Genomic DNA, 12,578 nt, shown 5'->3' on the forward strand with positions numbered 1-12,578 from the left:
TGAAGGAGTGGCCCCTAGCGTTGCTTACTGCCTCACGTACAACTTCTCACAATTCGTAAGTGTGTCCCGCCATTGTTTCTCTGTGTGGATGTTGGCGCTCAGATGAAGGTGCCTGCATGCGTCTCACCTGTAGTGTTTCCAAGCTGGGCTCCGACGCTGCTCTCATCTGCAACTTGAAAGGAGAGAAACATCATCACACACTTTCTGCTGCTGAAAGAAAGGATCACTGATCCCCCTCCCTTTGCAATTTCGGCTTTTTACAATTTTGTGTTTGCAGCTTTTCTAATGTACAAACGTCCAAATGCTTTGTGTGCACATGTTTACATCTTATTGTACGTCTCCCTCTCTCTCTCTCTCTCTTTATGTTTATTCAAAACGGTAGAGCGCAGGAGTAGCACAACCGCGTCTCTTTTTTCCTATGCCAAGTCGGCTCCACTGCTACCGGAGTCATTTCCTTCCCTCCCTTCTCCGTCGCTTCATTTGTCATCCTTGCTCCCTTCTCTCTTGACCTCAACCTATCACTTTCAACTTCTGCCCCTTACCCTCGCCCCTCTTCTGAAGGTTCCATCGTGCCTTCAGTTACACCGATATCATCCAATGCCGTTGTCCTCCCCTCTTCCCCTCCTTTGATCACCATTCTCTGCATCACTGCTCCTTGTTAATCCTCCTTTCACTTTCCATCTCTCCCCCACTCTCTTTTGCTTTTTGTCCTCCCTCCTTCCTGAAGCCACAAAGCGAGACAATCCCAACAACATTGACTGGTAGCACTCAAATACAAACTCTCCAACCACACAAACCAAGCAGTAACGAGTTTCGTCCTCCCACAAATACTTTTATAATGGAAACCAAGACTGAAGCGTAATTCAAGATGTGTGTGTGTCTGACAGCATCTGTCTGAGATGAGTCAAGGAGACTGCCTCAGCAGCAGTAGTTTAAGGATGTGTGTGTGACAGAGAGAGAGAGAGAGATGTGTGATTCACATAGTTGTTGAACAAAGAATACAATGTAATCACATACTTGGAAAAAATTCTGCTGACATAATTACTAACTAATCCAAAAATGAATGTCTCTTAGTTTACAGAGGCAGAATGATAATTACCAAGAAAAGAATCAAAAGCTAAGAAGAGGGATGAAGAAAGAGATGAAGTAGAAACACAAAGATGCCAAAGATGGAGATGAAAGACCGTTAGAAACCAGGGAGGAGTTTGTCATTTGGAACAAATTTTTAATTATTCTTAAAGTTTTAATCAGGGTGGGTTGGAAGATGAAATAGGAACATATTAAACAAAAATGAAATTATGTAACTGACCCACAAATAAAATGTTGAGGAAGCTATTGTGTCTTTCTTTTTTATCTTCCACATAAACACAAAAGCCAAAAAGCAGCATTTTATCGAAAAGTTATTCCAAAAAAACCCAAATTGATCTAAAAACAAAGGACATCAAATCCAGAGAGAACACAAAGACAGATTACATCAGCAGAGTCTATGTTGCTACTCGCGGAGAGTGATGTAGGGCAGCAGTAGTCCTTGGACATTTGATCAAATAAATTGTCTGCATGAACTTAATTTTTCTCTTCTCCTTGCTATAAATGAATCTGATCAGCATTTACAGTTCATTCATCATTAAATAAGTGGAACTGACCCGTCTATGTGATTGTGGACTTTAGAAAAGTGTATTTTTTGTATGAAAACTCCAAACATTCATTATTTGTTTCTAGAAATAACATCTAGAAATAATATATATATTATTGTTGATTCTAGCTCAGTGGCCCTGTGGATTCCTACCTGGAAATGTTTCTAATTGAACAAAATACTAATACTCAAAATGACTCTGTATACTGTATTTGTTTCCAGAACGTTCTCACCGTACTCTTACGGCCTTTTCTTTGAGCTGTGACATTTTGCACACCTTCTGAGCTGCAGCAGACTCGTCTTGCTTGTAATGTGAGAGTTCGCTGCTCTCCCAAAATTTATCAGGATCGAGGGCATGCAGGATATGACCAAAAAAAAAAAGGTTAGATGTTGGGTTCTCTGTGGCACTAAAGCATCTTAATTTTAGTTAAATCCAGTTCCCTCCAATGTCAGGAAAGAAAAAAAAGAGACACAGTCCTTAATACAATGTAATTACTGCTGCTTGATGCTTCAGCAATGCAAACACATCGGAGTAATAATCAATTAATCAAGTAGCGACGCTCAATTATTCAAAAATACAAAGGTAGCAACATAAAGTCGTTCAGTATATTCCACCAGCCTGTTGCTCGTGTGGAAATTGATGTCTGTGTTAAAATAGTCTGTTGCTCTTTTGTCTCTCTCGCAAAAACGCTCGCATCCGGCTGGAAGTGCAGCCAGCTTGAGGAGGAGGACTGAGGGAAGTGACATTTAAAACAATCAGCTTTTGTCATGCTGCACCATCCATTGTCTTATTACACAGACATATGCATGAGCACAGACTCAGCTGCACACGCACATATTCCTCACGTTGATTTAAAAAAACAAAAAAAACAATGAAATGTCAATGAGCACCCCCCCCGCGCTTCACAACATCCGTAATCAGGAAGCAACAGGTAACAAAATTTGATGAGGATGACGGTATCCGCTGGGCCACAAATTGTCCTCTACGCTCATTTCCTTTTGCTAATTCGGAAATATACGGAAGAAATAGAAAGGGATGGACTAGATGGGTAACTAGATTTAGACGTAAATGATTCTCAGATGCGCTCCCATCACTTGAGCTGTGATAGTCACCAGGAAAAACCCTGCAAGGCACGGAGACAATCAACTGGCTCTGCTTTCTGACACTGCCCCCTGTTAACACATTTCCTGTATGTCAGCTGTCATCTACACTTTTCATATCCTGCAATATAAATCTTCCTTCCAACACCAACCGAGAGCATCGGTTATGCAGCTGGTTATAGGTCAGATATTCCTACAATTGAAATGCGCTGGATGACATTTGAGTGCCGTCGTTGAAATGTTTCAAAATCAGAAAAGAAAAAATGTGCATATTGTAATCATGCAACAGGTATGCGGTGGAACCTAGGTCCTCGTTACGTAACACTGTTCAAAAACCAATTTGTTTGAAAACCGGAACTATATTTGTCATGAGAAATTATGTAAAACTAGATTAACAATTAACACGTTCCTACGCACCAGATAAATGCCCATTTACATGCCTACAGTTATATGTATGGTAACTATGTGTATCTAAACAACAGATAACACATAAAAGTGAAAATGGTATGAATAATAATAAAAGTTAATATAATCCAATTCTGTATCATTTACATCCCGTTTTGGCTGCGGTGTCGGGAGGGAGGTCGAGGGACAGAAGGAAGGGGGAAGAGTTAATCCTTTGAAAGGGAGTCCTCCTCCATAACATGACTGGGTAACTGTCCTTCTGATTTTTCCCCTTCTTGTTCTCTCTCGCTCAGTTTTCTTAAGAAAACTGTAAATCGTTGATTTCGCGATACCGTGCAGTGCAGCAAGATCCGAAACACGGACGCCATTTTCATATTTGCTGTGTATTTCCTTCTTCAATTCAATTCAAATGTTGTTCTTGCTACTTTCCTCTTCCCTTTGCGAGGTGTCTTACTGCTGCCATTCTTTGAAACACGCACACGAAGCACAAAAAAATGTGCACAGTCTTTCTCATACGGCAGTTCGACTTAAACTGAACCTAGACTAGACTCCGGCTTCGTACATGGGCCTTCGGATTGCCTCGGCTCCTCTCGTGTGTTCAAACTCCAAAAATCTGTTTGACTTCCGAGGAATTTTAAACTCCAATTTTTTGGTCGAAATCCGAGTTGTTCGAGAACCGAGGTTCTACTGTAAATGAATTGGTATGTAGTTGTGAACATGTGTGCACAGCGTAGCTGTAGAGGTGTGAGCTTGCGGTTATGAGGAACAGGTGGGATTATTTTCTTTGAGGAAAGCACATGCAAGCCAGTCATATATAGGAGAACGTCTTCTCACCGGTGGGCTGCTGGGTCTGCGTCATACCCAGGTCCATGCTCTTGGAGGCTTTAACATGCTGGAACTGCCGCTGGTTGTGGTTCTGGCTTTTGGGAGGAGACTGGGGCTGAGCCGGGCTCCAAGTTCGAGAGTTTTCCCTGGAACAAATAAGACAGTCATCGGAGAAAGTTACATTCTAAGCGTATTTGAGTTTCACTGCTCAAGATCTCTGAGTCGTTACTAAATCTGTATCTATGAGAGGTTTTCGTACTAGAATATTTCACTTTTACATACAGTAATACATCGGAGTACAGGCCAGGAATAAATTATACTTGTATGTCAAGGTATTACTGTGTGTGTGTATATATATATTCTAGCTTTCAATAGCGTCACCACAAACCTTTCCTGCAGGTAAGAGTGTTGAGTGAAGCTGTTGAAGTCTGCTTCATGACCATACAGCTCCCCATCCCCATCCTCTTCCTCTTCCATGTGTGAATAACTCCCGTTGGTCACTGAAAAGTAAAAAAAAAAAAAAAAACCCAAGACGGAATTACTAATGATGAAGAAATCTGTGAAACGATGCAGCAAATCAAACATTTTCATTTTTTTAAATTCTAGTGTCAGAACAGATGAATATCAAATTCCCCCGACACTAGCATTTCTCTATCGTCCGTTCAAATGCTAATCCGCATCGCACAATACAGAGCGCCTCGCCTCGTCTTACTGCAGGGCGCTCTTCTCTAGTGGTTAGGAGAACTGCTGCACCCTGCATTTTCTGCAGCCAAAACAAAGCAAGGCTGAGTGGACAGTTATGTCAATTTAAAGCATCACATTTAGTGAACATAAAGAAAGGCAAAGATCAGCAGCGGGTAAATGAATAAACACACTGCAAGCTGGTTCAACAAGCTGGCTAATGAACGTGCCGCTCTGTCCAATTGCAAAACATGAGGCTGGAAGTAACACAAGCCTGACATGAAAATGACCACAATTACGTGTCAGCTGGTTTGTGAAGCCGACATTTAAGTTAAATAAATGGCAAAATATTTGATACTCAAATATACGAAGAGAAACGTCAAAACCGAACTTATTTTACTGTGTGAAACTGCAATTCTAAAGATGTTCAAAATGCGCTAAAAGAACTGGGTTAAGCATCAACTCTTAAGAGCTCCATTGACAAAAGGCCTTGAGAATAAAGACAACAACAAAAGATTGCAGCGAGATGGAGGAAAGATAAGATGTTGGATGAAGAGAAATGGAAGGGAAACAGAATGAGGATAAAAACAAAAGCTGCTCTACATCTACAGATTAAGCTCAGCAATATGGCTTCGTCTGCTTGATGAACGAGTTTATGACAACTTGGCGCCGACACGAAATCCACCCAAGCACAATTTACATGCCGTCATCACTTCTCCGAACGCATGGCTGTCACACAACACATGCTGGGGACTGTTGCACAACCGTCAAAGTGTGTCTTTTATGTGCTTGCATCTGCACATGTGACTGGAAGTAAAGTTGCCGGCGAGGAAAACAGCAAGGTAGGTATTGCATCCTCTCATCTCCGTCTCTCCCTTTTCACGCTCTTTCTCTCCGCACTAATCACCGGCTTGATTTTTCTTCTGGTCCCTCTGTTGCGATCTGATATGTTGGCTGTCATTTATCTCTCCTTTCAGATCTCCCATAAATCATTTTATCTCCCACTCTCTTTTCTTGACTTCCTCCCTCGTCCTCCCTTCCTCCAGCACCTTAATCAGCTGAACTGTCAAAGACACATTCTTCTTTCACCTCTCTGTTTCTCTCTCTCTCTCACACACTCATACAGCCTTTGAAGTGAAAAGGTATTGGCTGCATAGTAGATGACAGATAAATAGTGGTTTACTCCAGCAGCTCATACATGAATCACTTATTTTGCATTTTCCCATCCTTTTCCATTCCTCTCTGGGAGAACGCAGTTTTACGCACAAATCCAATATCTCAGGACAAAGCTCTTTACATTTCTTGCTGCACCCTCAAAACAAAGTTCCGCATCACTAAGCGATATTTAGACTTTCTGGTCGAGTTTATTTAGCTGCCGAGTGACGTTTCACCCTAAATCCTGGACGATAAACGGATCATTGTTCTCCTTTCTGATCTGGATTCAATTTTGAAAACAGTGCGAGTTTTAATTTGCAAAATGTACTGTGAGCCAAAGTAACTACTTTTTTTCTGGTGGCTTATTGTCCAAGAAATAACTACATTAATTAAATGTCAGCTATTTTGATGCATTTTGATGTCAGCATCCTCAAACAACAAGGATTGTTTTTTTCATTCGTATAAATATTTACACATTGAATCTGAAATATGAATGAAATCTTACAATATCTTAATGAAAAAAACACATTTGATAAACAAAAATGGAATTTATTTCCATAATTTAAAAAATTCCCCCCCCCTCAACTAATCCTGCAAAATTTGTGAAAATATGTCAATTATTATTTCATGTAATCCTGTTGACAATTTGACCAACCAACCAACAAATAGACACAAGAGAAAACGTTGTAGCACAAACACAATAAGAAATCAGACACTCTAAGTGCTAAGAAAAGGATGTCAGTACAAATGACTGAATACTGATGAGTCAAGAAGACATATTAAATAAGTGGATTGTGTAGTTGTTGGGAGAGTCAACCTGGATCCTAAACGTACACCTGTCTGGTTTGCCTAAACCCAAGCTGGACGATAATATTCAACTGATTTCACAAGCCGAATCACTTCAGCCGTGATGAGCAAACGGCGCTTTAAAATAATACACACACTGGCAATTTCTGTTTTCCATCAAAAAATCAATTTAAATATGGTTCGATGTCAAAAGCCAGGGAGATTGGAAACTATTTGTAGCCAGATTAAAAGTGTATTTCTTTATTTTATTTCAGTTCATCCATCAAGTTGATTAACTTTTCAGAGAGAAAGAAAGGGGGAGGGGAGGTTGTACGAAGACACAAAGTGCACAGACGAGGAATGTGAAGAAGAAGGATGACGATAGCGGAATGAGATGCAGCGACGATAGGAGATAAAGACAAAGATGTAGAATGTAAAAAAGAAATACACATGCATGAATCCATAGGAAGAGAATCATTTAAATTGTTCTGCAGAAAGCATGCATCAATGTAAAGAAAAAAAAATCTCATTTGCATTCTGCCAAATAAAATGGATGCATGTGGAATAGTTCATTAGGAGAGTAAAATACTGGCACACGCACCCACGCACACACACACACACACACACAAACCAACCAATAAGAGCAGAACACACACACACAGATAGTCTGGGAAAGGTACTCAGGGTATACACACACTGGTGATGTATGTTGTAAATGATATAATAGCTGAGGTGAATTTGAGCTGAAGTGTGTATTCAAGGCCAGAGCTGTTTACCGGTCAGTGTATGTACACACACACACGTGCACACACACACAAACACACACACACACACACACGCAAAATCAACATTGGGTCACACTGGCCAGCAATCCCTGAACAAGCACAAACACACACACACACACACAAACAAACAAATACGGATCGTATAACGGTGGGCGACTCAGTGAGAAAGAATGATATGAAGCACAAACAACTAAGATAACTCGTTATAGCAGGTCAAACCAACATAAAACAAACAAGCAGAAAAACCTTCAGAAATACGAGAGAACGTAAAAGCAGAAAGGGGGGGAGAGAGAGAGAGAGAGAGCAGCGGAGGGAAATGAAAGAGAAAATGCAGGTAGAATAGTCTCTAATTGAGGCTGTGCTTTAGGTGCCAATGTGTATTATGTTTGTTATTATCTTGGAGGTACTGTTCGTTTTTCATCATCATTAAATGTGTTCTTAATGATGACCCCACCTTTGATGCTGCTTCAGGGGAGAAGAAGTAAAACAGAATAAAGAGGGGAAAAAATCAAAACCAAATTATAGGAAAGTGAGTCACGTTGAGCTAAAATAAGGGATTTAATACAGAAAAGGGAGTGTGTGTGTCTGTTAGCAAATATAGCTAATCAGCGGTGAGTGACCTGCTAATACACAAACAGGGTCCCCCGAGTACCCCCCCCCCCCCCCCTGCCTTCTCTCCTAATACTTGGAATGGACCCCGCGGTATAAGTAAGACTAAAGCATTCTGGCAATGCGTCAAATGCAAACAGTCAAAATGGTCTAATTAGCATCGTGTGAATGGCAGCAGTTCTCCAGAAGCCGAGAACTGAACGCTTTCAAATGGGCCATTTCCTCCAACATAAGGAAATAATGCTCAGTGTTCAACAACCATAAAAATCAAGCTTTATCCTCAAGGTCAATGCGAGACTGGATAATATAATGGACAATGGACAATAGAACTACTGTGTTTGAAATTAATGTTTCCCTAAATGTCCCTTTACTTTGTCTTTGATGTGATGCTGAACTTTCTCCACTGAGGGATCAATAAAGTTTTATCTTATCGTATCAGCAAAACAGAAAACGATCAGTGTGATTTTACACCTTTTCTTTTTTCCAACATTGTACAAAAACTATATTTTGCAAACGTAAAGTCGGTAGCTTTGCTGCAACGCCCGAAGTGAGACGATGGTGGTGCAGGCGGTTGAGAGCCTCGTCCTATGATCGGGAGGTTGGTGGTTCGATTCCCGGCTCAGGCACATGTGTACACTGTCGTTGCGTCCTTAGGCAAGACACTTCAAGACACTGGGCGCAATGCAATGTATTCAATGAATAAAACATGTTCATTTAACAAAAACTCATTCTATACATGAACATGTAAACTCTGACAGGAACTTTAAATGAACTCACGGTCGAAGGCTGTGAGGCTGGCGTTCATCATCGCAGGAGGCTCAAAGGAGTCGCTGGTCTGACCGTTCGCCGTCAGGCCAGAGGAGCCGTCAAACGAACGATTGGGCGACAGCCCCTGCTGATCCTGATACAGGGAGCACATTGAAAACACATTTCACAGGTAATGGTCCAGGATAGCGTCCGAATAAAAAGGAAGGAAATCAGCCAGAACATTCAGACAAAATGTCTTTCACTACTTTTCTTATCCATCTCATTTAATGTTATTGAACCGCTTTGATGTAATTATCGAGGGATTCTGTGTGTTCAGTGTATAAACTCATTATTTTGAAGACAAAGTTCTATTTGTGTAAAGAATCCTTCTTGTCATCTTCCTCTAGATTACCCCCCCCCCCCCCCCAACATTCAGCTCCAGCACTGGACAGATCACTCTTCAGCGTGTTGGAGGTCATAGTGGCCTCTCTAGACCAGCATACATCCCATTAGCTGGTGTCAGAGTGTACTCCGATTACTCACACAAAATACAGACAAGTTTCCTTATGTGAAATGCAGCATCCTCAGTGTTCTCATCTCAGTATGAAAAAGTCCTACAAAGAGTGGAGTTGTAAATCTGCTTCAAATGGATGCACATAATGTGTGTGTGTGTGTGTGTAATACATGTATGTATATATAAAGAATGCAGAATGATGTAATAGTTTGTATTGACATGAATTGACAGTCGGAGCGCCTCAGAGTTGGACAGTACCCGTGGGGGGGCCCCATTTTATTTTCAGTTTAGAGATAGACAGCGTTTTGCACTGAATGAAAATGGCAGGTGAATAAAGTGAGAGATTAGAGCGAGCCGGCTAGGGATGAATGCTGCAGAAAGAATGAGTGAGAGAAAGAGCAGAGGACACAGAAGAGAAGGGGGGAAAAAGATCAGAGGAGGGGGGGGGGGGGGGGGAATGGGAGGAAAGTGGTCCACTTCTGTTGCGGTAAAAGCATCAATACCAAAGCCCGAAAAAGAAAAGGCTTTTAAGGTACGGCCTCTCATCTATCTGCCTTTATCTGTCTTTTTTTTTCCCTTTATTTTCCACTCTCAAGACTAAGAGGGACACATGGATGCGACGCTTTGATGTTGCTCACCACCTAGCTGTTGGCAGGTGTAAGCCCCGAACGCTGCAGTCGGGGCAGGCCACATCCATGTCCACATCAAAATATCACATCAGGTCTTTATTTCAACTTTATACCATTATTACTTAACGTGTACACCTAAATTATGGAGCTGTGCACTTTTATTTGCGTCTATTCTTGTACATATCGCAATTTCTCTATTAAAAGCAGGCCTTGGAAGAGGCCATTCACTCTTGAGCAACCAGCCCGGCTTTGTATGAGCAAAGGTTGGTGCAGATGTTCTCCCGAGTGGCGTTAAAGACATCGGATGAAAAGCAGTCGACATGAAAAGCATGCCTTTTATTCTCTGGCTCATGAAGAGGAGATACAGCTCAGCGAAAGGCGCTATCACACACACACAAAGAGAAGCGCACGGGCACATGCACATGCACAGACACACAAGAATCTGAATAGCTAAAGGGTAAATGCTCTTTTTTTGGTGGTGATAAGAGCAGGGAGACTAATGTCAAGTATGGGAAGAATGGATCGTAGGGCTGTAAAGTCAGAGTGCGTAAAAAAAAAAAAAAAAGATGCAGGAGCAGTCGATAGGAGTCAACCGAGGGGCGAAGACTAAAAAACACACATTTTCATTTTCAAAGACCTTCATCCGCTCTGTTTCTCCCACCATAGATTCTGGCCTCGAAACATTTCATCTATAATGAGTTTCATCTTTATGTATCATTAAACATGTCCAACCAGACTCTGTACACACACACACACCCTAACCAAAAAGAAAGCCTTTATATTAACCCTTAAAATACACCTGTAAATGCATTAGTGTAGATTGTGTGTACCTTCAGGGTCCTGAGCACCACCAGCTGGATCGTCCCTCTTATGTTGCCCTCGTGCGACATAGAGCGGCGGAGAGTTTCCATCGCCACGTGATTGGAGCATCCCCGCAGGGACTCTCCATTTACCGCTACCAGCTGGTCGTTGATGCACAGACGGCCATCCTGTACAACACAATGCGTGTGTTATATATGAGCATGTTCGAAAGTACATTCATGCTCACTTATGTTCAGTGTCCAGACACACACTTACACACACCTGTAGCCTTCACCGAACAACTCTGTCCAGTTACACCAAAATGAAGCCAGAAAACTAATCACAACTCGTCACACACTAAATCACACACACTCATTTTTCTATGACTGTATAAGGTAACCTACAGTCAGACGACAATCAGGTCCATCTGTCTGACTTTGATTGCATCCATTTTTGTGCACTGACAAAGGCTGCACAGGTGTGTGTGTGTGTGTCATCATTAACTTTTTATGCTAGTTTAATGGAACAGAGCACATGGCTGCAGAGACTGTGGAAGTACAATACATCCACATGAGTATCAGATGATGCCTCATAAATTGACAATATTTTTTATTGAGAAAACTCATTTTCTATACCTCGAAAATTAGGGCTCGTTTCACCCCCCCTAAAGGATATCTAGGTGCAGATGAGGTTTTGGATTCTATTCCAAATTTTCCAAGGAGTGATTCCCAGCTTGTCGTTATTTATATTTGCTCATTTCAGATGAGGCTGTCTATTCACCTTGAACGCCGCCCCTCCATGTATAATGGACTTGATGAAGATCCCCAGGTCCTCTCCCGTCTCCCTGGACTTGTTACCTTTGAGGCTGATGCCGAGCCCCGCAGATCCGCTGTCATTAAGCGGCACCTCGAACATAAGCTGCTCCTTCCCATTCTCAGAAACAAAGGTCGGCACACGGGACACGTCATCCCTCTGGAAGCAGAGCGCAATGGAAGAGACAGGCATGAGAAAAGGATGAAGATGAGGAGACTATGGGGAAACTCACCGGGCTTTAATAGTCTCCAAGAATAAACTAATGGATTCTCAATTTGTGAGGAACCATTAGGAGGTTTTCAAGCTTTTTGGACTGCCTGCCTTCTTTTGCTCCACACGTCTTTTTCTCCTCTCAGTATTATCAGTAAAACAACCTGTACATTTTAACAAGAGCATTGGAGAATGCAAAAAAAAAAAAAAAAACAGCGAGATCCAGGAAGACAAAAATCATGAGTGTAAAGGGAAAATGGAGAGAAAAGACGGGGGAGTGAGAAGGAAAAACGGAGAAAAAAATGGCTATTACCGTGTAAACCCAGACGGATGATGCTGAAAAAACAAAACGCATTATCAACGACAAAGTCTGGTAGTAATGATGAAGTCTGAGACGAAGCCACAGCGAGTGGGAATAACACCAAAATCAAAGAAAGCATGTGGATCCTGCAAGATGAAAGTGTGTTTGAAGTCTTGGATGGCACAACAGAGACGTAGGACTGTAGCAACACATATAGATGATCCATTTCAATACGCAATGACAATTAAATAGCGTTCTTTCATTCCAAATACTCATAAAACTTCGATTTTGAGAGTCATCAGGCTGGTTCTAAAATATTGTCCAGCCTGATTATGATTATTGATCTGGAATAAAGGAGCCGATGAAAAGAGAACATTGTATAGGAAATATTATCAAAAACACGTTCAGTTTACACAAACTTACACAGTAACCCCACAGGAACCTTTAAAATAGGACAGCTATTAAACTATTATGAGAGATTAAAACGGTGACTGTAGAAAGAGAGCGTAAATTTAAAAGTGTCATCAACCTCAACATGCTTTTGTTTTGTTAAGACAATGTGATGTGAGAGAATGCTAGACAT

The 12,578-nt window shown here is 41.5% G+C and overlaps 1 protein-coding gene across 1 annotated transcript in view; it reads right to left on the minus strand.

The window, feature by feature from the left end:
* Window positions 1–12,578, minus strand: part of pard3bb (par-3 family cell polarity regulator beta b) — a 134,395-nt gene that overhangs the window by 67,267 nt on the left and 54,550 nt on the right. The window contains exons 12-17 of the mRNA XM_068746235.1: window positions 11,452–11,643; window positions 10,701–10,859; window positions 8,758–8,881; window positions 4,353–4,464; window positions 3,974–4,110; window positions 128–172 (exon numbers count right to left, since the gene is read on the minus strand). Of these exons, the coding sequence (XP_068602336.1) occupies window positions 128–172; window positions 3,974–4,110; window positions 4,353–4,464; window positions 8,758–8,881; window positions 10,701–10,859; window positions 11,452–11,643 (769 nt within the window). The remainder of the gene's footprint in view (window positions 1–127; window positions 173–3,973; window positions 4,111–4,352; window positions 4,465–8,757; window positions 8,882–10,700; window positions 10,860–11,451; window positions 11,644–12,578) is intronic.

This window comes from Brachionichthys hirsutus, chromosome 12 (genome assembly GCF_040956055.1).
Source record: "Brachionichthys hirsutus isolate HB-005 chromosome 12, CSIRO-AGI_Bhir_v1, whole genome shotgun sequence".
Lineage (NCBI taxonomy): Eukaryota > Metazoa > Chordata > Actinopteri > Lophiiformes > Brachionichthyidae > Brachionichthys > Brachionichthys hirsutus.